At 42.2% G+C, this 25,492-nt stretch overlaps 1 protein-coding gene across 2 annotated transcripts in view; it reads right to left on the bottom strand.

Moving 5' to 3' along the window:
• KANK1 (KN motif and ankyrin repeat domains 1) overlaps positions 1 to 25,492 on the bottom strand; it is a 179,725-nt gene that overhangs the window by 25,138 nt on the left and 129,095 nt on the right. For both annotated transcript variants that reach the window (XM_030567139.1, XM_030567138.1), the window contains one exon: positions 734 to 3,382. In XM_030567139.1, coding sequence (XP_030422999.1) covers positions 734 to 3,382 — 2,649 coding nt within the window. The remainder of the gene's footprint in view (positions 1 to 733; positions 3,383 to 25,492) is intronic.

The raw sequence follows: 25,492 nt of genomic DNA, 5'->3' as shown, positions 1-25,492 counted from the left end.
TAGAAAATAGTTCACAGACATACGGTTATTAGAAAAAACATCTAGTTAGTTTTTTGTAGCTGACAATATGCTTTAAAGTTGTGAGCAGAGCTACAGAAGCATAAAAAACATCCCCAAAGTTAATTACGCAGATTCTAAAATAAACAGGAGGCCAAGAAAAAAATATTTAAGCCTCATCCAAGCACCACTAAAATCCAAGTAGTCAATATTTCTTATGCCTTGCAAATGTACTGCTGTAACTGGAGACTATTACAAGTGCTTACTGAAACATAGATGTTCTTGTTACTAAACATTCTTTAGTGGCCCAGTAGTAATCAACGCTAACAGAGGGGGGAACAGTACCTAACAGTGGTCTAACTGGGAGACGAGAAGATGAATGAAGAAAGTGAAAACAAAGCCACTGACCTTTGAGAAAGAGGCCGAAGATGCCTCATCATCAGCTAGAATATTCAACTTACAAAAGACGAATGTGGCTTATGGGAAAGTCAAACATGCCTTTTCATGGTTTTAAAAAGCTGCACTCTGCCATTAAGAAGGGAAAGGGGAGCAAAATCGATGTCAATCTGAATAATCTTAAATCATAAAAATTGATAAATATCCCAGGTTAAATTCTGTTACATCACCCAGTCACCGGATGTTTTTAATATATATCTATTTAAGCATTTCTACCAAGCTCAGCACTATTCTTCCCCACCTTCTGAGAGTGACAGGAATGCACACACACTCAACATACCTGGGGTAGCACTTCTGTCCATACCCTGTTTCTGGATGTCTAAGTTCCGCAACTCCTCAGTGCTTGCGTATTTCATGACAGAGTTGATGGACGAAAGGGTGTTTATGAGCTGAGAATTCAGAGACCCAATTTGCGAGTGTGGTTCTCCAAAAGCTTCTGCCAGTTCACTGTAGTTTTCAGCCAGCAGCATCTGTTGTTCCTGCAGCAGCTTCTGTACTCGCTCAATGTAGTGATCCAAGCCAGTCCTCATTTCAGGTGGAGGGAGAGGACTTTCCACTAAAATGCTCACAGGTTCATATGCAGGCTCATCCCCAACACCAATGCTTCTGGTACTGGCTGACACAACAGACAATGGCGGGGGACCACACGCAATATTTCTCATTTTAAGACCAACAAGATAGTTCTCATGAATGTTTATCTGCCCTACTCCACAATCTTTGGTCTTTATCACAGATGGCTTGTCAAAGCTAGAGTCACTAGAAAGCAAGGTTCCCACTCCAACAGAACGAGTTTTGGCAGATATGTTTATGTCCTTTACCCGACCATCTCCCACTGCTACAGTCCGCATCTCGACACTCACAGTGTTAGTCTGTTTATCGTAAGTGTTCAAAATGGTGTTTGTGCTGGAATCCATCAGAGAAGCGGTTTCTGTACTGGTGAACTGGTTCACCGTTGCTAATACTGTACTGGTTTGCTGGGTAACTGTCTGAGGCATTGCCATAACTGCAGATTCTACTTTACAAACAACCTCTGTGTTTGTGCTGCGGGACACACACTCCTTTGGTGGACAAACAGTCACATTCACTGAACAATCTCCACAACCTATCGACCGTACTTCCTTGATTTCCGCTTCTGTCTTGCAGAGACTCAAATTATCCACAGACTCTTCTGTGTTGATGCCAGTTTCACAAACACTCATTTCTGTGCCCACATTCTTGTCGCATATCTCAGTAGATCTCCCCGTGCATTGGTCACACATGTCTACTCTCTCCTTCACAAGCCACCTATTCATTAGCAGTTCTGGACCCACAGCTGTACTCTGCAAATTAGGCCTGCAGGAGATTCCAGTCTCTCTCATTTGTAGATGGTTCCCCACACAGGAGTCAGCAATATCCACACGATCTCCTACCATTTGGTCTCTTGTTTGTACGACAGCTTCCACCATTCTGCTGAAAACCAGAGGTTGAGCCATCAATGCTTTATCCATTTTTTTCCTAGATCCAGCTGCCTGCAGCTCTTGTTTTAATTTGGTCATTTCCCTATCATGAGTAGTTTCTTTTAATTGAACTTCCAGTCTGTAGATCTTCCCCTTTAGGGCTTCAATGGTCTGTTGCTGAAGCTCTATTTCTTTTTCAGCTTCTGTGGTGATGCCAAGCATCACCTCTGTCACCCCAACCCCAGAATCTCTAGTTTCTTTCTCTGTTCCTACTGCTACCTCCGTGCATGGTCGGGAATACCTGTTATATATAACCACATCATTCATATTTTCATCAGCACCCACAGCAACCGACCTGTTTTCTTTTGTTAGATTTTCTCTGTTCGTCCGAAGATTAGATGGGATTTCATAGCTGCTGTCCTGGATTTTTCTCTCTAATGCTTGCATTTCAAAAGTCAATTGCCTAAACTCTTCTGTCCTCTGTGAGTTCTGCTCCACTTCTTCCTCACAGTCTATATATAATTCACCTCCTCTTCTGACCTGAGACAGATGTCCCCATTGTTCTGCATTTCCCGCACTATAAGATCGCTTTCTGAAGCCATAAGTGTCATTTTGATTGGGTATTCTTTGGCTTTTGAGTTCCGCCATCATCTGTCTTTTCTCTTCCTGTAATACTGAAATCTTGACCTGGAGCACAGGAATAGTTTTGACTTGTTCCTCAAGCTCCTTGAGGCGTTTGAGGGCAACTGCCATTTGTTCCCTGATATGCTGCAGATGCACTGGGCTCACATTGGTCACAGGGGTTGATATTCCTGAACTCAATGGGCTATGACGGATGGAGCTGCCCAAAGAGGAAGCAAGATAGACATTATAGTCTCCATTACCCTGGTACCCATTTTGAAGCTGTTGAGACATCTGATTGTGCCCACTAGATCCTACAAAGGAAGGAAGGGAGCTTGCTGAGCCCAAGCCTCCAAAGCTGGAAAGCCTGGGCCTGCGGACATCCCCTGGAGTCACCTGCATTATAACCTTCTCCTGTTCAAGTCTTCTCCGGGTTTCCATGAGAGTTTTTGTTACATGAAGATTGTGCCTAGGAAGCTGTGGTGAAGGAGGGGGAAGTTGTCTGCTCTCAGGAATGGTTAAGAAGGTAGGAGAGGCTTCAAAGGAAACTGATGGCCTTGCAGTGACAGACGATGCTACTTGATTCCTCGCTGCAAAGGAGGACTGCTTATTCTCATCACTGTTTGACGAAGAGAGAGACTCTGTTGAGGTCCACCTACTGTATTGGCCACTGGAGTTCTTGGTACCTGTAAAAGTTGGTACTAGTTTTCTCTTCTTCTGGATATTTAATTTCTTAATTGTGTTTCCCTTTTGTATATCATCCACATACTTGAGAAAATCCAAGTCTAACTGGTAGCCATAAGGAGTTTCCACAAAATAGGGATCTTTCTGTTCTTTGTCATCTTCTCCACTCAGAACACCTTCCTCTTTTTCTGTAGGAAAAAAACCAAAATCAATACATTTAAAATATATTAAAAAAGCTACTTCTGGCTAAACTATACAGCTGAAAAGCAAAAAATAATTACACTCTGCTCATAGCACAGACTGAACGTTACAAGTTGGAAGACACATTACTTGTCTGTCTTAATTCACCTTGAAAAACATCTCTCCCTCTCTCTCATGCACACACTGGTCTAATGCTGAAATCATAAGTAAACTTATGTAAATATGTTGTTTTGATTTATGAAGGCACCACAAAAGTCATTACTGATAGCATGAAATGATACTTTGTGGAACTTCTGCAGTACTATCACATCACAACAAACTTTCACACAGACTAGTGCTAGTCCATCATGAAAGGATCAGGTGATTCTTTGTGCTGCAGTGAACCATCTGGAGACAGTGCTCCCTTCAGGGAGTATTAAAAGGATTACACAGAAATCATTTCCTCCCTAATTTACCAATGCAGTTAGACTTCAGCCAACAGTTTTTAAAAAGGTTAAAATAATTTCAGATCAGTTTTAAGTCTGAGCAGCAATACAGGCTCTCTTCTTGCTTGGGAGCACACTGATGTGTGTCTGTGAATCTGTCTCTTTTATATTTCAATCCTGCATGAAGCCCATACACTAAAAATATGCAGCGAGACCTGTTTCCAATGCAGTCTAAAATTCCACAGCCAAAAGAGAAACTGCCAGCTCAGATGTCAGGACAGCACAGCTTCCTGCAGACACTGCACTCACATGCCACCAAAGCATTCTAAATAAAACTTCGCCAAATCTGTTGCGCTTCTGCAGACAGAATGTTTATACATGAGGTCGCTGCAGAGCCTGCTCCTCCTTCCCCACAAAAACAAATCGTAACTCACTAGAGGAATCGGGTAATTTAGAACTGCAGGTCAAACAATAAAAGTTAGTTTTCCAGTTACCTGAATTAGCTACATAGCTCTGCTCTCAGACCATACATTTTCCATCCAAATAAAACAAGGCCTCTGATTTTTCTCCTTGCCGTCCTAGCTTCAACAAGCTCTCTGTTCACTAAAGCCCTGCCTCTCAACTTTCTCATTCTTCACCCCTTAAGGAAAAAAGTCCACATTAGTGTAAACTTAGCCAAGCAGAGCACATTTTCATAGGCTAAGCTTTCACCAATGAGTTCTGTTCTACAGCAGAACTGGAAACTACTGCCTTTTTAGCACCCGTAAGGAACCTCAGCAGTTACCATGCTCTATCGTCTTAATAATAAGAGAACTGTTAATCTTTTAAAGGTGCAGTAATCTCCATCCATTTTCTCCTCTGTCCCCTCCTCACCCATGAATCATTAATGTGCATATACATTTCTTTTTACTGTATATATTTACTGTATTTTAGTTCCTCCTTAAAAACAACTGTTCACAGTCTCTGGGCATATAAAGTTGATCTGGCACTTGGGTTTACAAGCTACTATTGTATGTTTGCTAAACTGGCTACCCCTCCAGTATTCTCCCAACAAAGAAACACAGGCTATTGCAGGCAGTGATAGTACTTGAAAACAACTTCTAGCTCATTTTTTGAATATGACTACATTTTAAATTGGTGTCCCTTTTAAAGGGACATACGCAACTTAAAAAAAAAAATCACCCTGAATCTACTATTGCTAGAAGTGACACCTAAGAATGCAGCAACAAAGATTAGAATAAAGAAACCTCTATGTTTTTCAGTTTACTCAGTCAATTTGAGCACAGCATACTTTTGGTGCTTTGGAAAACTTTTCATAGTTCTGACTGGTCTTTCTCTGCCCTGTGCTGATTGGGTATTTGTACTAACCCTTCCTCTCCCTCACAGTCTCGTCATTTCAGAGAGTCACTCCTCTTACCCTACTCTTCCCTTCCCTGTCCTCAGTCACTCTCCCTTCAGCTTATCCCGTCCTCACTAACCCAACCAACCAAAAAATAAATAAATAAAAAATGTGAAACTAACGTGACTTTTAACACCATCACACTGTTCACTCGACCTGCTCAACACTCTTTCCCGCACCTTAGGTCTGTCTTGTCTATTTAAATTGTAAGCTCTTCAACAGAGGGACCATCTTTTTGTTTTGCATATGTACAGAGCCTAGCACAATAGGGTCCCATTCCATGACTATGGCAGGGTCCCGTTCCATGACTAGGGCTCCTAGGTGCAACAGTAATACAAATAAATACTAGTCAGTTTCACTGTTTTGTTGAGGATCATAATATCATCTGTCTCTTAATAGCACTTTTAATCAGTAGATTCCAGAGCACTTCACAATCTTCAATGCATTTGTCCTCACAACTCCCCTGTGAGGTCATGAATGCTATTATCCCCATTTTACAGATGGGGAACTGAGGCTCAGAAACTTGCCCAAGGTCACAACAGGAAGTCTGTGGAGGAACAAGAAATTGAACCTGGATCTCCCAATTCCTAGGGTACTGTCCTAACTACTGGACCATCCTTCCTCTCAGTCACTTGTGCTTCCTGACTCCTGCAGCAACCTGTGGGCACCACACTTTCCTCTATGGTTGAGGAGAACTCACACTGTAACAAAGGTCCTGAAAAACAGTGATTTGCAGTCGTAGCAGCAAAACTGAGCTTGTAGTTTGTGGGTGTATGCACTAAAAAGGGAGGGAAGGCGCCAACCCTGCAGTTGACAGCATGGGCTTAGACTGTCAGATAAAACACTTTAGTTTTACTCATGGACTTATCCAAAATAAATTCCTAAATATCAGCAGCCAAAATATCCATGTGTATGTATATATTACAAACAGAAAAACTATAAAGAATATTATCAAGGTTGCAAAGTCAAGCACTCAAACGACAGGAAGTGGCAGAATTAAGGTTGCATGCGTAGCCTTAATTCAGTTCCCTTGGGTGTACGCATGATGATGCTATTAGGATATTGTTGGGTTAAACCTCATTGAACCTAGAGGATGTAACTGCCGCCCTTTATTTAAGATAGCTGTAAGACTTCATTAAGCTCTTTTAGAGAAGCAGGTAGCGAAGAGAAGTAGGTTGGCTCTCCAACCAAACACAGGAACAGGTGAGGCTGCTCAGGAATTTGAACTATATGGGAGTAGAGGAGTCACTGGGTATTGTTTTAATAGAGAGTGTGACTATGCAAAAGAGATAAGGTGAACGCCAAAGAACTAAGAAACAGCAGGAAAGCTAAGGACAGAGTGGGGAGAAGCACTGGGAACATGGCCCTGAGAAAAGCTATGAGGGAGATTTTGGGCTAAGTGCTGACTAGAAGGGGGGCATGGAAATGGGAGCTAACATACTCTCTTGTTGTTTTATTCCTACTGTGTTCAGGGAAACAGGCCTTTCTGTACATTCTTTGTACATGAAGAGAATTGCATCAAAGAAATACCTGACTCCATCATCAATTTCTCCTCCTGACTGAACAACTCGCAAGATCCCAAATTTTTCACTAATAGCTTGGTCACAAGGGGTAACAGTCTTTAATTACATGAGCATGTACTATTTCTCCCACATGAGATGAATCAGGGTTGTGTACTGAAGGAGGCCGTTCTCTACTGGATCTCTGCCTCATTTGTTGCAGAACGTGGACAGCGTGTAGTGAAGAAAGCTGGGGAATATGCTTGAGTGGGCACACACTTCTGCCTCCCCCCTCGCCCCACTTGGTCCTTCTGCCCCATTCCTGTCCTCTCCCTTCCCTGTCTCCTCATCCCTGTTCCATTCTCCTCAACCAGATAAATTCTCATTGCCCAGGAAGTTCTAGTCTCCCCCTCCGGAGTCCCAGGTGCAATCATAGTATTCTCCTTCTCCCCTCATGCTCAAGTCCCATTCCTTGTCTATCCTACCCATTCCTGATTTCCCCCCTACCAGCTCCTCTCCACGGATCTGATTTTGATCCCTCCAGTTGCTTCCGCACCCATAATCTCCATCTCCCACATGGGTTCCTAAATCCTAATTTCTCTCCCCAGGCTCCTCATCCAATCTCAGTCTCCCCCTCCCCACCCCCCCGCCTGGCTCCATGTCCCAGTCTCTCTGTCCAGCCAGCGTCAGTTTTCCCCAAACTCCCTCTCTGCATGTCAGATCTGTTTCCCCTCCCTGTTCCCCACTCCTTCCTTTCAACCCATTGGCTTGCAGACCAGGGATCCTTTACCTTGCAAGCCTAATCTCCTGACCAATATGTCCCAGTCTTCTTTGCCCTCCTGGCTCTCATTCCCGATCTCCTTGCCCAGCCAGTCCAGGTCTCCTCTCCACATCCCAATTACAGTTTCAGTTTCCCTCTCAGCCTTAAGCCTCAGTGGCCTCCTTGTCCCAACCTACTTCCCCCATCTCATCCTAGATCTGGCTTTTGTCCCCCCTGCAGTTGATGCAGGAGACTTCCTCCTCCATAGTGCCTGGTCCCAGCAGAGGGGTCGATAACACACAAGAGATGCACCCTTCTTGTCTCCGCTTCCATGCACAGTCCTAGCACAGAGATCTGCAATCACAGGGAAAATCCTGTTCAGCCTCCTGCAGCCCCGAGGCATGCTCAGTGTGGATTGAATGTTTGCCATTTTTAGTTGCATAGCTCTAGGAAGTCTCTACTTGGCATGTGTAAATTATGATTTTCAAAAGGGCTTATAACGTGGTCAAATATCAGCAGTTTTTCATGAGGCTGGCACAAGGCAAGTCCCTGAAATTTGGCAGGGATGGAATTTGTTAAAGCCAGGGGGTACTAGAGCTTTTCAGAGAAAAGGCTGCCAGAATTTCACATGGGCAAAACAATGATTTTTTTTTCTGGCCTTGTTCTCAAAAAAAACTGTTGAAGCCTTTTGGCTCAATATTTCCAAAAATATTCAACCCCAGACAGACACCCAGTATGGACAATTTCAGCCCAAACAGTTAAACCTTGGCAATGTTATAAGCAACTGAAAACAGATATGTAAATAGAAGCATAAGGCAAGCCTAACAGTAGACATTGCTACCAGCCACACTGCCCCTCTCCAATAATAGACCTTTATTCATAACATATTCTGTAAAGGATTATCTCAGAAAATTAGCTTTAGTTTTTAAAAAATACAAGATGACAGTGTCACTTTAAGTGCCAGATGTTCTCACTGACTTTCCTCTCTGTAAAACCAGTTTACAGAAAGCAGAAGCATTTGGTTTACTACAAGGACTCAGAACTTTGGCATATACCATAGAAATGATTGTATTGTTTTCAAAATTAACCAGTTATATTTTTCTGTCAAATTCAAAATTCAAATTCAAAATAAAGGTGAAAGGTTAAAAAAAAGTAGTAATCATTTTATTAAACATTTAACCCTTCAAATCATGCATTGAGCTTTTTGTGGCAGGAAAGTCCCAAGATTCCAGAATTAACCTATCAGTGGAAAATTAGTCAAAACCTCTGAAGACAGTTCATTTACGTTTAAGTCATAAGAGCTGAACTGTCAAATATTTCTCCCTGAAACAATTCAGGTGGAAATTACCGAAATGAAGCCTCTCCAAGATCATATCAATTCCTTGCATCTTTGCAATTAAGGCTATGGCTAATTTGGTGGTCTCTGGGTAAACCGGCTATCTTAGTAATGTTGACATTTTGCACCTGCCAGCCCATACTAAGAATTACTTGCCTGTATTTTTTTTTAAGAGATGCGTGCAGTTAGTCACACATAATTTTTCATTAAAATAACACCGGGTACACTCTACTAGCACAATTACACCATGGTAGGCGGATCATTGCAGCAATGGTTCTTGATGCTACAGATAAACAAGGAGAAGTTATGTAATCTGGAGAAGAAAAACAAAAAATCTATGATGCAGCATGTCAGAGCTGTGCCAAGCCTTTACGCATTTTACAGGCACATCCATTTCAGACTTTGCTGTGAAGCTTAAAAGTACAGAAACAAAGTGAAGTGAGTTGCTATTTTAGGGGAATGGAAAATTATTCTGCCAGTTTAAAAAAAATCTACTAAAAAGGAAAGGAAATAAAACCCTGTGAGAACATTATTCTTTTCTCTCCTAGCCATGATATATTGGATGCACCCTGGATGCATTTGCTCCATTAGCATTTCGTGGGTAGTACTGTGCTTTGTGCAGCACTGATTAACTTTTGAGGAGTATCTGTCTGCCATTCAGCCAAAAGGAAAGGTCTGCATATCTTGGGACTTTGAGTGAGAAAGAAATCCCAATGCCACTAAAAAGAGCGGCAACAGAGAACACCAAAGAGGTTCCTGTTGAGCCTCTTATTTTGTCCTTGGCTAGCTGAACATGGGCACTGCAATGAATAAAAGACATTTGCAGATCTCTGCAATACTTCAGACAACCATAAATTACAATTGCGCCACACTGAACTTCTTTTCTTTGCATGTTGATTAGCAGAAGTTCACTTTAACACAGTTGCACAGACATACACAGAGATATAAGTTATCAGCTTGGGAATTTAATACGCATTGCTATTTCATCTGCTTGAACACTCAACCGTTAGAAGCTGGACTTTACATTGTACGTGCTCATTTTAAGAACATAAGAACATAAGAACGGTAGTACCGGGTCAGACCAAAGGTCCATCCAGGCCAGTATCCCGTCTACCGACAGTGGCCAGCGCCAGGTGCCCCAGAGGGAGTGAAGCTATCTCTCTCCTGCCAGCCATCTCCATCCTCTGATGAACAGAGGCTGGGGACACCATTCTTTACCCTTCCTGGCTAATAGCCATTTATGGACTTAGCCACCATGAATTTATCCAGTTCCCTTTTAAACATATTTATAGTCCCAGCCTTCACAACCTCCTCTGGTAAGGAGTTCCCCAAGTTGACTGTGCGCTGTGTGAAGAAGAACTTCCTTTCATTTGTTTTAAACCTGCTACCTATTAATTTCATTTGGTGACCCCTAGTCCTTGTATTATGGGAATAACTTTTCCTTATCCACTTTCTCTACATCACTCATGATTTTATATACCTCTATCATATCCCCCCTTAGTCTCCTCTTTTCCAAGCTGAAAAGTCCTAGCCTCTTTAATCTCTCCTCATATGGGACCTGTTCCAACCCCCTAATCATGTTAGTTGCCCTTTTCTGAACCTTTTCTAATGCCAGGATATCTTTTCTAAGCTGAGGAGATCACATCTGTACTCAGTATTCAAGATGTGGGGAAACTATGTATAAGGGCAATAAGATATTCTCCATCTTTTTTAATGATTCCTAATATCCTGTTTGCTTTTTTGACTGCCACTGCACACTGTGTGGATGTCTTCAGAGAACTATCCACAATGACGCCAAGATCTCTTTTCTGATTAGTTGTAGCTAAATTAGCTCCCATCATATTGTGTATATATAGTTGGGGTTATTTTTTCCAATGTGCATTACTTTACATTTATCCACATTAAATTTCATTTGCGATTTTGTTGCAAATCACTTAGTTTTGTGAGATCTTTTTGAAGTTCTTCACAGTCTGCTTTTGTTTTAACTATCTTGAGCAGTTTAGTATTTTCTGCAGACTTTGCCACCTCACTGTTTACCTCTTTCTCCAGATCATTTATGAATAAGTTGAATAGGATTGGTCCTAGGACTGACCCTTGAGGAACACCACTAGTTACCCCTCTCCATTCTGAAAATTTACCATTTATTCCTACCCTTTGTTCCCTGTCTTTTAACCAGGTCTCAAGCCATGAAAGGATCTTCTCTTTTATCCCATGAGAACTTAATTTACGTAAGAGCCTTTGGTGAGGGACCTTGTCAAAGGCTTTCTAGAACTCTAATTACACTATGTCCACTGGATTCCCCTGGTCCACGTTTGTTGACCCCTTCAAAGAACTCTAATAGATTAGTAAGACACGATTTCCCTTTACAGAAACCATGTTGACTATTGCTCAACAGTTTAGGTTTTTCTATGTGTCTGACAATTTTATTCTTAACTATTGTTTCCACTAATTTGCCCGGTATTGACGTTAGACTTCCGGTCTGTAATTGCCGGGATCACCTGTAGAGCCCTTTTTAAATATTGGCGTTACATTAGCTAACTTCCAGTCATTGGATACCAAAGCTGATTTAAAGGACAAGTTACAAACCTTAGTTAATAGTTCCGCAACTTCACATTTGAGTTCTTTCAGAACTCTTGGGTGAATGCCATCTGGTCCCACTGACTTGTTAATGTTGAGTTTATCAATTAATTCCAAAACCTCCTCTAGTGACACTTCAATCTGTGATAGTTCCTCAGATTTGTCACCTACAAAAGCCAGCTCAGGTTTGGGAATCTCCCTAACATCCTCAGCCGTGAAGACTGAAGCAAAGAATCCATTTAGTTTCTCCGCAATGACTTTATCGTCTTTAAGCGCTCCTTTTGTATTTCGATCATCAAGGGGCCCCACTGGTTGTTTAGCAGGTTTCCTGCTTCTGACGTACTTAAAAAACATTTTATTACCTTTGGAGTTTTTGGCTAGCCGTTCTTCAAACTCCTCTTTGGTTTTTCTTATTACACTCTTGCACTTAAACTGGCAGTGTTTGTGTTCCTTTCTATTTGCCTCACTAGGATTTGACTTCCACTTTTTAAAGGAAGTCTTTTATCTCTCACTGCTTCTTTTACATGGTTGTTAAGCCACGGTGGCTCTTTTTTAGTTCTTTTACTGTGACAAGTGGTTGTGAAGCAACATATTCTGGAATATTTTTTAAATTTGCAGAGGCCTCGTTGTGTTACTGTCACCATTAATTCAGTTATCTAGAAGTGTGCACAAATTGCACTTCCATCTCTCTGCTGAATAATAATCACAAACTGGACATGGGCATCATTTAACAAACACACTGTTCTGTTCTCTCTTCCTGAACTGCTGTGACCAGCTCTGTCTAAACACTGCAGTCTTGCCAATTTCCATTAAATTATATCCTATCTGATGCCCTGCACAAGAACTTCAGTACATTAAAGCACTGAGTCAGAGCTAGCATAGCCCACAGAGATCGCTTCTTCTCCCTGAATGGGAGATTCAAATACTACAATGTTTAATTGACGGGTTCAAATTAGTTAAAAGCCTCAGTATCATATAAGTGTAAGGAATAGGAGAAAAAGGAAGAATTTGGACAGATGTAGTTTCAGTTCAACATGCTAATTAAGACAACAAATCACTACTGTATAGTATCCCGGGAGGGTCAAGAAGTAGTGAATAGAAGAGAAGAAAGGCAGCCTGAAAATATTTTAAAAGCTTATTCTAAATCTAAGATGTTTTTAAGTACATACAGCTTGCATCTAATCCATACAGTCATGGGACGTGCACTCAGGCATTTTATTTTCAGTCTGCTAACTATTTAAAAAAACCCTTTCCAATGAAATGTTATGAATAATACATTCTCCAACAATAACCACATAGAAAAAGATCTAAGGAATGTTGCAAAGAAGCAGAACATTGGTATAACTGTGAAACCACGAAGTATTCTTATGTGCCGGACTCAAATTTAAAAGGTAACATAGAAAAGGGAGGGAAAAAAAGGGGTCTCTTTTTTGGTTCTTTGTTGTGTTTGCAAGGAACTTAATGGGTTTTCTGAACCCCTCTCCCACCCCCTATTTGTTCTTCTATCTGAGGAATATCAAGCAAATAAGGAGAGGAAAAAAGTCTGTCAGGCCTTCCTTATGCTTCAAAGCAGCACCAAACCTTGTTTTTCCCTTTCCAGATTTTTTTTTAAAAGCATGACAATAAGTTTTACAATATCATCTCCCCTCATCACCTACTCTGGCTAAGCAGGGCAAATGCAGACAAGGAACCACTACCCTGTAGAGGAACAAGATTTTTCTTGCTTCTAGACTTGCTACACCTGCTCCCAACCGGAAATGAAGAGGAGCTGATATAGCTACAGCTGCTTCCCATAGACAGTAAAGGTATGGACTTCCAGAACCTACTCTCCATCCCACCCTGAACTACCACAACTGCAGAAAGCGACGAGAGACCCCATTACCACTTCTGAAATGAAAAGGAAGGGATTTTTGTCCTGGCTCTCCTGTTCTAGAGAAATTTCATTTAGAGTACAGATCATATGCCTTAACTCTTTACTCTTTCTAGCTTAAGTGGGCCCATTAAGAAAACAAAGAATATAGGGCATGATCCACAATCTGCTAAAGCCAAGAGGTATGTTTTTCCACTGACTACACTGGGCTTTGGATCAGGCCCACAGTGAACAGACTTTCTTCAACTGAATTAATTTTTCTCCCCCCAAAATCACCACATCATAGGAACAATGTCAGTGATGACACTTTGGTCTGGTTCTAAGTGATCAAATCAATTCACTTGTTTATACATGTCTCATGACTACTTATTGCTCAATTTTTAGTTCCTAAAATAGTGGAACCATTTCTTTAGATCACAGGAAAGAAGCTTTGGTTTTTCATAGAATCACAGAATTGGAAGGGACCTCAAGAGTTCATCTAGTCCAGTCCTCTGCAGTTCTATGCCCTGTTCTGCAAGCGTGCTGACTACTTGTGCCTGACCATGGTACAAGTAGTAATATTATTTTTGGGAAGCATGTTCAAGTGCCACCTTAGGGCCCCATCCTGCACATATATATGCATGTGCAGAACTTCATGCATGTGAGAACCCTACTGAAGTCAGCCTGACTACTTGTGTGCTGAATTTATATATGGGCATAAGTAGGACTGGGACCTTAATAACATTATTCAATTACAAAAAAGTTTACTTTCAGAGTAATGGTCCAACACAGTCTGATGACTTTCATGACACTATGTGAGACATCTTTTCCAAATCTGTATTTACATTATGTTCATCATGAATGTCAACATATTTCTGGAGGTAACTGGTTATTTTAATTAACACAGGCCATTGTGGGTGACTTACACAATTTATATTTCAGTTAGGCATGGATCGATCAGGGTTTTTTTTTTAGTAAGCATCAGACTCTTTGCTGCTTTGGCAAATGTAGATTTCACCCTACATACAATAACTGATTAAAAAACATTTTGATCAATAATCATCAAATGTACAGCTATGGAGCATTTTTCTTACTTTGCCTAAGAACTTTTACTAGAGTTTGATTTAAGAATATTCACTTTGCATATTTTGACATGCAAGGTTAACAATTGGTGTTTAACTATCATAAAGGAGGAGATGCCATTTTAGATTTGGTGTTGGTGAGCAGTGAGGACCTCGTAGAAGAAATGGTGGTAGGGGACAACCTTGGTTCGAGTGATCATGAGCTGATTCAGTTCAAACTAGATGGAAGGATAAACAAATGTAGATCTGGGATTAGGGTTTTTGACTTCTCGAGGGCTAATTTTAAAGAGTTAAGGAAATTAGTTAGGGAAGTGGATTGGACGGAGGAATTAGTGGATTTGAATGCGGAGGAGGCCTGGAATTACTTTAAGTCGCAGCTGCGGAGACTGTCGGAAGCCTGCATCCCGAGAAAGGGGAAAAAAACCATGGGCAGGAGTCGTAGGCCAAACTGGATGAGCAAACAACTCAGAGAGGGGATTAGACAAAAGCAGACAGCTTACAGGGAGTGGAAGAAAGGCAGGATCAGCAAGGAAAGCTACCTTGGTGAGGTCAGAACGTGTAGGGATAAAGTGAGGAAGGCTAAAAGCCGCATTGAACTGGACCTTGCAAAGGGAATCAAAACCAATAGTAAAAGGTTCTACAGCCACATAAATAAGAAGAAAACAAAGAAAGAAGAAGTGGGGCCGCTATACACTGAGGATGGAATGGAGATCAAGGATAACCTAGGCATGGCCCAACATCTAAACAAGTACTTTGCTTCAGTTTTTAATAAGACTAGTGAACCTTGGGATGATGGAGGGATGATAAACGGGAATGTGGATATGGAAGTGGATATTACCGCAACTGAGGTAGAGGCCGTACTTGAACAGCTCGATGGGACGAAGTCGGAGGGCCCGGACAATCTCCATCCGAGGATATTAAAGGAACTGGCGCGTGAAATTGCGAGCCCGTTAGCGAAAATTTTTAAGCAGTCGGTAAACTCGGGGGTTGTGCCGTATGATTGGAGGATTGCTAATGTAGTTCCTATTTTTAAGAAAGGGAATAAAAGTGATCCGGGTAATTATAGGCCTGTTAGCTTGACGTCTGTAGTATGCAAGGTCTTGGAAAAAATTTTAAGGGAGAAAGTAGTCAAGGACATAGAGGTCAATGGTAATTGGGACGAATTGCAACACGGATTTACTAAAGGTAGATCGTGCCAAACCAATCTGATCTCCTTCTTTGAGAAGGTGACGGATTACTTAGATAAAGGAAATGCGGTAGATATAATTTACCTAGATTTCAGTAAGGCGTTCGACACGGTTCCGCACGGGGAACTGTTAGTCAAATTGCAAAAGATGGGAATGAATACGAAAGTTGTTAGTTGGATAAGGAACTGGTTAAAGGGGAGACTCCAGAGGGTCGTATTGAAAGGTGAATTGTCAGGCTGGAAGGAGGTCACTAGTGGAGTCCCTCAAGGATCGGTTTTGGGACCGATCTTATTTAACCTTTTTATTACTGACCTTGGCACAAAGAGCGGGAATGTGCTAATAAAGTTTGCGGATGACACGAAGCTGGGGGGTATTGCTAACATGGAGAAGGACAGGGATACTATTCAGGAAGATCTGAACCACCTTGTTAACTGGAGTAATAGGAACAGGATGAAATACAATAGTGAAAAGTGCAAGGTTATGCATTTAGGAACTAATAATAAGAATTTTGGATATACGTTGGGGGCGCATCAGTTGGAAGCGACGGAGGAGGAGAAGGACCTTGGGGTGCTGGTTGATAGCAGGATGACTATGAGTCGCCAATGTGATACGGCTGTTAAAAAAGCGAATGCGATTTTGGGATGCATCAGGCGGGGTATTTCCTGCAAGGATAAGGAGGTGTTAGTACCGTTATACAAGGCGTTGGTGAGACCCCATCTGGAATACTGTGTGCAGTTCTGGTGTCCCATGTACAAGAAGGATGAATTCAAACTGGAACAGGTTCAGAGACGGGCTACAAGGATGATCCGAGGAATGGAAAAACTGCCTTATGAAAGGAGACTCAAAGAGCTTGGCTTGTTTAGCCTGGCCAAAAGAAGGCTGCGGGGGGATATGCTTGCTCTATATAAATATATCAGGGGGGTTAACGTTAGGGAGGGAGAGGAATTATTTAAGTTTAGTACTAATGTAGGCACGAGGACAAATGGGTATAAACTGGACATTAGGAAGTTTAGACTTGAAATTAGACGAAGGTTTCTAACCATTAGGGGAGTGAAGTTCTGGAACAGCCTTCCGAGGGAAGTAGTCGGGGCAAAAGACTTTCCTGGCTTTAAGACAAAGCTTGATAAGTATATGGAGGGGATGTTATGATAGGATTGTTAATTTGGGCAATTGATCTTGGATTACCACCAGACAGGTCTGCTCAATGATCTGCGGGGAGATGTTGGATGACATGGGAACTGAGTTACTGCAGAGAATTCCTTCTTGGGCGCTGGCTGGTGAGTCTTGCCCACATGCTCAGGGTTTAGCTGATCGCCATATTTGGGGTCGGGAAGGAATTTTCCTCCAGGGCGGATTGGCAGGGGCCCTGGAGGTTTTTCGCCTTCCCCTGCAGCGTGGGGCACGGGTCGCTTGCTGGTGGTTTCTCTGCAGCTTGAGGTCTTCAAACCAGTTTTGAAGATTTCAATAACTCGATCCTGGGATAGGGGTTGTTATAAAATTGGATGGGTGGGGTTCTGTGGCCTGCCTTGTGCAGGAGGTCAGACTAGATGATCAGATTGGTCCCTTCTGACCTATTAGTCTATGAGTCTATGAGTCTATAAAACTAACTTTTGAATATCAACATCTGCTATCATTAAAAAATTGTCTGCCTTCCCCCACCATAATTACCCAAAGCTGTGAACATTTAAATCAATAAAAATCATCAATATCTGTAAAATAAAAAAAAATAAAAATTGAATTCTGCTGAGTCTAATTTTAGTACTCATAAAACATGTGCCTAATAACAGTCTACAAGTCACATGCAGTAAGTTACTATTTAACAAAAAGATGCAAATGCAATAGACACACATAAGGGGGCAGAATTAATTTGATGTGGGAGCCTTATCTTGGAATTTTCCAATTTTACATTAATGCGGAAGTAACTAAGAGCAATAAATGGTGGATTGGGTTGGGGGGTGGTTTGGAATCTCTCAAAGGGGAAGAGGAAAGAAAGATGAAGTATAAATAGTGCATTTCAAAAGTATTTTGCCAAAAATAATTACATGCATTTATTTGAATGTTTGATCCTTATACGTTTGAGCTGAACTTCCTTTTTCTTTAAAAAATAAAAAATCTCTGAGCTGAGAAGTTGCAGCTCAAATGGTGGCAATTTTGTAAGGTTATATGCCACTGCACCTCCAAGGTTAGCTATGGTGGAGGCAATATTTTGATTTTAAAAATCAAGAACAGCGAATGAGTAAGAGCATTCTGGTAAGAATAAATGATGGTTGACAAGTCTAGTCTGGACAATGAGTGCAGGATATAATGAGTCACCAAAGCTAATTAACACCAAATAAAGGATTATGTTTATTTATGAGGAATCGTTGCGCGCGCACACACAAAACTGAACTAGGATCATCTGCATTCAAAAATACAATATGGTTCTTATCACACTCAAATCAATCTACGTTCTCTGTTAGTAATCCCCTCATATAAATTGTAGGCTGAAGCCTACTCTCTGGTTGAACTAGTTTTCCTGGTACAGCGCTGGTTTTGGTGATGCTGCAGCACAGATACTTTAAGTGTACCAAATCAAGCCTTCTGGCCACTGAAAAGATAACTTAGGCCTCAGTTACACAACTTCAGCTACGTGAATAGTATAGCTGAAGTCGATCTACTTAGACCTACTTACCGCGGGGTCCACATTACACTGTGTCAATGGGAGACGCTCTCCCACTCAAATTCCAGAGCTCCCTGGAAAAAGGGCAATCAGAAGAAAGTGGGCAGCTATCATGGACCGGAGGGAGTGCCACAGAAAGCAAGTATTGGTTCACCACAGTCTTGCTGCCTTCAGAAAATTTCCTTTAACAAACTGACTTTCTCTCTCTTTCAAATGCGCTGCTGCATAAGAACTATATGGTGAACCTGCAGACTCCTTTTGCCTTTAGCGGTCTCCATATCCAAGCGCTGACATCCCAACCCAGCTTACTTTGCTTCCAAAACCAGATGCAAATCAGGGAGATTCAGGTGCCAGGCTATTTTCAAGCATACTCTAAAATTGCAACTTTCTGCATCTCTCATGATTTATCTACTTGAGGATGCATCTCCATCATCTGATAATATTTATTTTATTCTACTCACTTTACTACATGCACAGCCACTTGTTTTAGGCATGTGTTATAAAAACTAAAGAATAAAAGGTACAAGATCAATCAATGAAAAAATAAACTCCACCTTATTCATGTTAACATGTCATGGTGATCAGTAAACACTCCCTAATTACACACTTCTCAAAAGCCTGAATGGAAAAAGGCCTTAAAGTTTGCCCTGTCAACTGACTCTGGCGCTGTTGAAGTAGAGGAAAAGCCAGTCCTGGACTGGCAGGTAACTTCATGAGAATGCCAACTGCCCCTTCCTTTAAATCACAGGGGACTATACCAGTTTAAGCCCCACAGCTGAGTTCAGCAACCACAACACCTCCAGGTTGTGAACTTTGCGTACCAATGGCAGGCATGGGGCAACAGTATCTTGTCACTTTTCCCAGTTGCCCCTCTAAGTCTTGTCTGAAGTGTGTCAAGTAACCAGCCTCAAAGCCACAGGTTGCCATTTAGCACTAGGCAAATCAGTCATCCACACAGACCAGTTTGAGGGAGATGGAGATATCGAGCTAAGTGACAAGCAGCACAGAGAGTCTCCCCCAACGTACTATAAAAACTCCATGGCCCTGCAGTGGGAAGGGGAGAACGAGGAGGGGTGGCAGTGCCAGGTTTCAGCTGCGGGGGGCTCTGGATTTCAGCTGTGTGGGGGGGGGAGGGGTTACTGCTTCACACGACTGAGGAGGGTTTCAAGGTCTCAGGGCTTTAGCCATGCTGGGGGATAAGGGTGGCTTGTGGATTAGCCTTGTGGGGTGACTTCTGCCGAGATGCCAGGGCTTCTGCCCCACAGGGCTGTTTCTGCAGGCGCTTCTGCCCCATGGGGCACTGAGGCTCAGGGCTCCAGGCTTTAACCCCCCGCAAGGCAGGGGGATGGGGGTCCACCCCACAGGGTGCCAAGCTTCAACCACTGGGGATCTGAGCAACCCTGCTTGGCGGACCCCCTGAAAAGGCTTATGGACCTTCAAAGGGCCACAGACCCCTGGTTGAGAACTGCTGACACAGAGGATGAAGCTGCTCATGTTTCCTTCCTAGTTACCCTATAGGGTGCATTTTTACTAAGAAAAGTGTTGCATTCTCAACTCACGTGAGCTAACTCTCCATAACTAACATGAGGTAAAACTGTAGTGAAGACTAGGCAGACTGACTTTAACACAAGTTAAAACTACAATCTGCCTGGTCTCCACTTGGATTTCACCTCATGTTTGTTACTGTGAGTTATCTGACAGGATTTGAGAGTATAACTTTTTCTTAGCAAAGACAAGCCCATACACACATTGAACAGGATGGCAACAGAAGGGAACCCTGTGAAACTCTACCTAAGAGAGCTCTTGATTCAGAGGAGAGCAGCTATCCAATAACACCCTGAATCTGTCAAAATGAAAGGAACACAGCCAGTCATCCACCCCTGCTGGGGTCCAAAGGCAGGTCACCACTTCCTTCTGGTCATCTGGATAAGCATATACACCTCACATCTATCATCAGCAGATTACCAACCAACTTCATTCGTGCAATCTGTCACCCTGGCCCAGACCTAAAGCCAAATCAGCTAAAATCAAGGACAAACACTACTTCAGATTCTGCTGAAAAGGTCTTGCCACACAGCCTTCTCAATAACATTCCCTAACAAAAAGAGAGTAATGAGACTGCGCACAATATTGTTCAAGAGAGTCTAATTAGTGCTTCCTTAAAGAGATAGTACTGACAAGCAACTTCAGTGGTTCCAGTGCCTTCTTGCTAGCTTTTGCCAGTCAGGATGGACACAGATAAAACTCAGGTCTTAACTACAGGGCTTCTCCCATCCCATATCTATATCCCCAACCTAACCCTCAAACCAACTCTTCAATCAATTACATCAACTGAAACTCAAGCAAAGGCAGCTGCCTTTGTCTCCTACCCAGACACAGGTGTGTACTCACAGAAACAGATTGAGTTTGTTATGTCATTATCTTTCTTAGTTTATTAACCTCTGAACAGGTGAGAAGTTGGGAACAGTTACATAGGGTTACTGTTATAGGGAAAGGTTCACCATAAGGAAAGTTTCTAACCTCTTTAGGATATATAAGCTTACTGTATGAAACTATAGCAGAGACCCCCATTTCCAGGTCACCCTCTCTGCAGCTGTAAGGTCAACTGGAAAAAAACTGGTTTATAGAATAATGATTCCACAAATATGTTCACTTCTGAGCACCAGGACAGCTACCTTTTGGTACATGCTTAGGACAGTAAGAAAAGTGATATACTCTACATGCACTCAGTATGCAATTTCAAAAACAGGTTAGCTTTGTTTTTCCATTTAAAAATCCAGCACAGATTCCTCACTTGGGATTAGATACGTGCTGCATTTGATACTTTAAAACAAAAGCCGTCTGTATTATCTGAAAACACGTCTGAACAAGACAAAAAAAACAAACAAACTAAAACCCCCTACAAAACAAAAAACACCTTTTCTCCATACTTGGATAGCTCCAACTGCTGACCTGATTTTTTTCAAACTTTATTTTTTTTTAAATAAAGTTCAGCATCAGTCACAGAAAGCATATAAAATATCAGCCTAAACGTTGTTTTATGAGCAAATTATAAATAGCTGAAAACAGTGGTTTCGAAGTAGATCACTAGCAGCACAGTCAAGCCACCCAAAGGAGATTTTGCTACCTCTGCTGCCGAGACCTTGATATAAGTAAATATGTCTGGCACTTCATGCAACTGAAGATAAAGAGTACCCTAATATATAAGCACATCGCTGAACATGCATCCTTTCAAGAAACTAACTTCTCAGTATGTAACAAACACAGGACAACAACAAGAACCATGACCAGAGTTGATGTAAACCATAAACACAAACTTTCTTCAGTCTGCAGCCTAACACAGTGCGACTCTGTCAAAGAGAACAGTCGAAACTTTATGTTAAAACAAACAAACCAAACCACAGCAAGAATGTAGGCAACTAATGTGCATGTACCAGGACTTGGAGGCTGGCTTTCAATTACACCAGTTTGGGAAAAAAAAAAAAAAAGATTTTTTTTTCAATTTTTTTTTTTAACCGATGGCAAACAAAGCTAACATCCATTTCCCCCTCTAACTTCTCCTCTATATGACAGCCTTACTTACCATTCTGCAAAGAGGTAAATGTTAAATGTTTCAGTGTTTCGTTTTCAGGAAATTAAGTCTGAAGCACATTTTTCCTCAGCCATAAAGGGAATGCGTACTCCTGACACATCAGCAGGCAAGGAGCCCAGGGTTTGCTACAGAGAATTTATTTATACTCTTTTGGAATTTCCTGACAAAATTCTAGTCTGCCTGCCAGCCACTGAAGCTTAATTCCAATGTTTTTCTTTGCATCATAGACAGTGATAAATGACACTGAGGACTACTCCTCACAATGAGTTAAATGTATAAAAACAAACAATGACAAACGTACTGTACTAAAACATAAGCAAAAAAGGACTAAATCTTTCTGATGATGTCAAACTAGGAAAGAATGAAACGCTGTGATGATTTCCTCTTACTCATTAGCCTCTCCTCCCTACACACACACACATACACACATACAAAATTTGGGCAAATAATCATCTCTATTGTAGCTGCCATCATCCCAATGCACTCTGCTTTTCTTTACTCTTCTCTAATGCAACTTACAATTTGAAGGATAAAAATAAAACCTGTCTATATAAATTAGACACAAGCATTTTTCTTTTTCAAGGAAATGGTCAAGCTACAGTTGGTGCCTTTCACATTGAGACAAGTTGTTTAAAATGATACATAAGCTTATTTGGTTCCATAGTGATCTGATATCCCTCCTAACTCAAGTCAATGTAATTGGGAATCCCGGCCCAGAGATTTTAATTCACAACATCTTAGGGCTAGTCTACACTGGCAATGTTAAAGCGCTGCGGAAGCAGCGCTTTAACGTGGCTTGTGTAGTTGTGGCAGAGCTGCTCTAAAAAAACCCACCTCCACGAGGGGCGTGGCTCCCAGTAGTGGGAGCGCGGCTCCCAGCACTGGTGCACTGTCTATATTGCTGCTTTACAGCACTGAAACTTGCTGTGCTCAGGGGGGTGTTTTTTCACACCTCCCGAGCGAGAAAGTTGCAGTGCTGTAAAGCGCCAGTGTAGACAAGCCCTTAAAGAGATTCCTGAATCTCTCAGCTAAACCTCTTTTCATCTCTGCCTAAAATGCATACTGTAAACATCAACTGAACAAGATTACGCTACAACAAATCCAGGTTGACTAAACAAAGATTCCCAAGTTAGGCTTCTCCCTCCCCAAGGTGTTAAGGAAGGGAAAAGAACCATTCTATGCCTCTGTGGGATTCAGGGAGAAGACTCTGTTCTTCTTTGGAAAGAAACAGTGGATGTGGGAAGCGTGTCTAGGACAATGCTCCCATGTGCTCCACAGCTTCACTAGACTCACTTCTGTAGTTCTCCAGGGTACATCTTTACCATGCTGGAAATTCCTCAACACACAGAAGAGTGTGGAAAAAAACCCAATTGCCACAGGCAGCTAAGTGGTATGGCAGCGACTAGGGACAGGCTGAGGTCCATGTGCTGTGCAGGTGGCCATGAACATTTTACAAATGATAGCACGAGGCAGATCCTAAGTTCTGGTGTAGTAATAATATAACCACAGTAGTATTTTTTTTTAAGCAAAGGAGTATTGAGATCTGTTTTATAAAGAGGCAGTGAAACATAGAATATCACAGTTGGAAGGGACCTCAGGAGGTCATCTAGTCCAACCCCCTGCTCAAAGTAGGACCAATTCCCAAGTAAATCATCCCAGCCTGGGCTTTGTCAAGCCTGACCTTAAAAACCTCTAAGGAAGGGGATTCCACCACTTCATTAGGTAGCCCATTCCAGTGCTTCACCACTCTGAGCGAAAAAGTTTTTCCTAATATCCAACCTAAACCTCTTCCACTGCAACTTGAGACCATTACTCCTTGTTCTGTCATCAGGTACCACTGAGAACAGTCTATATCCATCCTCTTTGGAAACCCCTTTCAGGTAGCTGAAAGCAGCTATCAAATCCCCGCTCATTCTTCTCTTCTGCAGACTAAACAATCCGAGTTCCCTCAGCCTCTCCTCATAAGTCATGTGCTCCAGCCCCCTAATCATTTTTGTTGCCCTCCGCTGGACTCTTTCCAATTTTTCCACATCCTTCTTGTGGTGTGGGGCTCAAAACTGGACCCAGTACTCCAGATGAGGCCTCACCAATGTCGAATAGAGGGGAATGATCACATCCCTCGATCTGCTGGCAATCTTACACAGCCCAAAATGTCCCCTACTTATACAGCCCAAAATGTCGTTAGCCTTCTGGGCAACAAGGGCACACTGACTCATATCAAGCTTCTTGTCCACTGTTGGTTGAGCTTGTTTTGGACTTGAGCTGCTTCTTTTAAAAGTTGATTTTGCTCTTTTTTTTTTTTTTTTTTTTTTTAAAAATAGCCTGGCAATGCTGTGAAGCTGTTGGCGGGGAAAGCAGAACTGCTGAGCCTGTCTCCACACTCACCCTGCAGCAGTGCCTTGTCTGGCTCTAGTCTCACGGGGGTGACTGGGCTTGGCTCCCTGCTTGAGTTTGGCTCAGCCTCCCCTCAGTCATGATAATGGGGGCAGGGGAAGGGGTTTTGGCTGCACCAATCTGAGTGAGTGAGTGGTACTGGAACCTCATGCCACTCATGCAGCGTTGGTGTGGCTAGCTGCCATCAAAGGGGCCAGGCCAAACCTGTGGTGTGTGACCTCAGAGGTCACAACACCCAGTGCATGGCCCAGCCAGCCCCATAGGACAGGAGCTGCTGCTACGGTATGCACGGTTTACTTATTACGTTAATGTGTATTATATATTGTGGGTAAGAAATACTTAGTAATCCAGATTTTTTTTTGGACTAAAACTTGTTTACTAGGTAGTGACAGGCAATCGAAGTGGGTCCTGAGCCCCAAAAAGATTAAGAACCACTGCTCTAGTGGTATGATACTCTGGCTCACCAGCAATGAAACAGTACACATACCACTAAAACATGATAGCCATATCCATCCATACATTCTGCTGTCAGCTGGAACTGGAACTGTGGTGAACAGCAGAAAGTAAGTTCCTCCAAATGCATTGTAGGAATTCAGGCTCTAGAACAGTGCTGGGCAACCTGCAGGAAACAGTGCAGGCAGCAGGGACATGCTGGCTGCCACTTCCCGCAGCTCCCATTGGCTGGGAACGGCAAACCACGCCCACTGGGAGCTGTGGGCGGTCATGCCTGTGGATGGGCAACGTAAACACTGTCTCATGGCCCGCCAGTGGTTTACCCTGATGGGCTGCGTGCGGCCTGTAGGCCACATGTTGCCCACCACTGCTCTAGAAGATAAGGGAAGTAGAGACCCCTCGCAGCATCCATGCAGGCTGATTGCTAGAAACTGTGTTAGAAGAAAAGTGTATCAGCAGTGTTTCCCTGGTTTGTGTCTGAATGCCTATCCTCTGCCCTCGATTTACTGGATCCTATTACTATACTTCACCCTCAAAAATGACACGTCAAGTGCGGAAAAATTTTTAGCCAAAAAGCTTTTTAAGTCAAAAATGCAGCTTCAGCTCACATGAAATATTTAGTGAATTCATGTAGAATTTGGTGAACGGTTTGTGTTGAAAAAAATATTCCTAAAACATTGACATGTTTTCTTTCAACATGCAACATTTCAATTTTTTTATACGAAATTGTTTTGTTTAAAAATGTAGTTTAATTTTATTTTTAAAAGTTTTTTAAAAAGCTCAAAAACCAAACAAAACACTGCACTGCAGATTGAATTAAATGTTTGGTTCTGTTTTTTTACTTTTCCATTTGCTAAAGTTTTTTGCCACCAAACCAAAACAAAG

This window comes from Gopherus evgoodei, chromosome 6, assembly GCF_007399415.2.
Source record: "Gopherus evgoodei ecotype Sinaloan lineage chromosome 6, rGopEvg1_v1.p, whole genome shotgun sequence".
Lineage (NCBI taxonomy): Eukaryota > Metazoa > Chordata > Testudines > Testudinidae > Gopherus > Gopherus evgoodei.
This window is presented reverse-complemented; position numbering and strand designations above follow the sequence as displayed.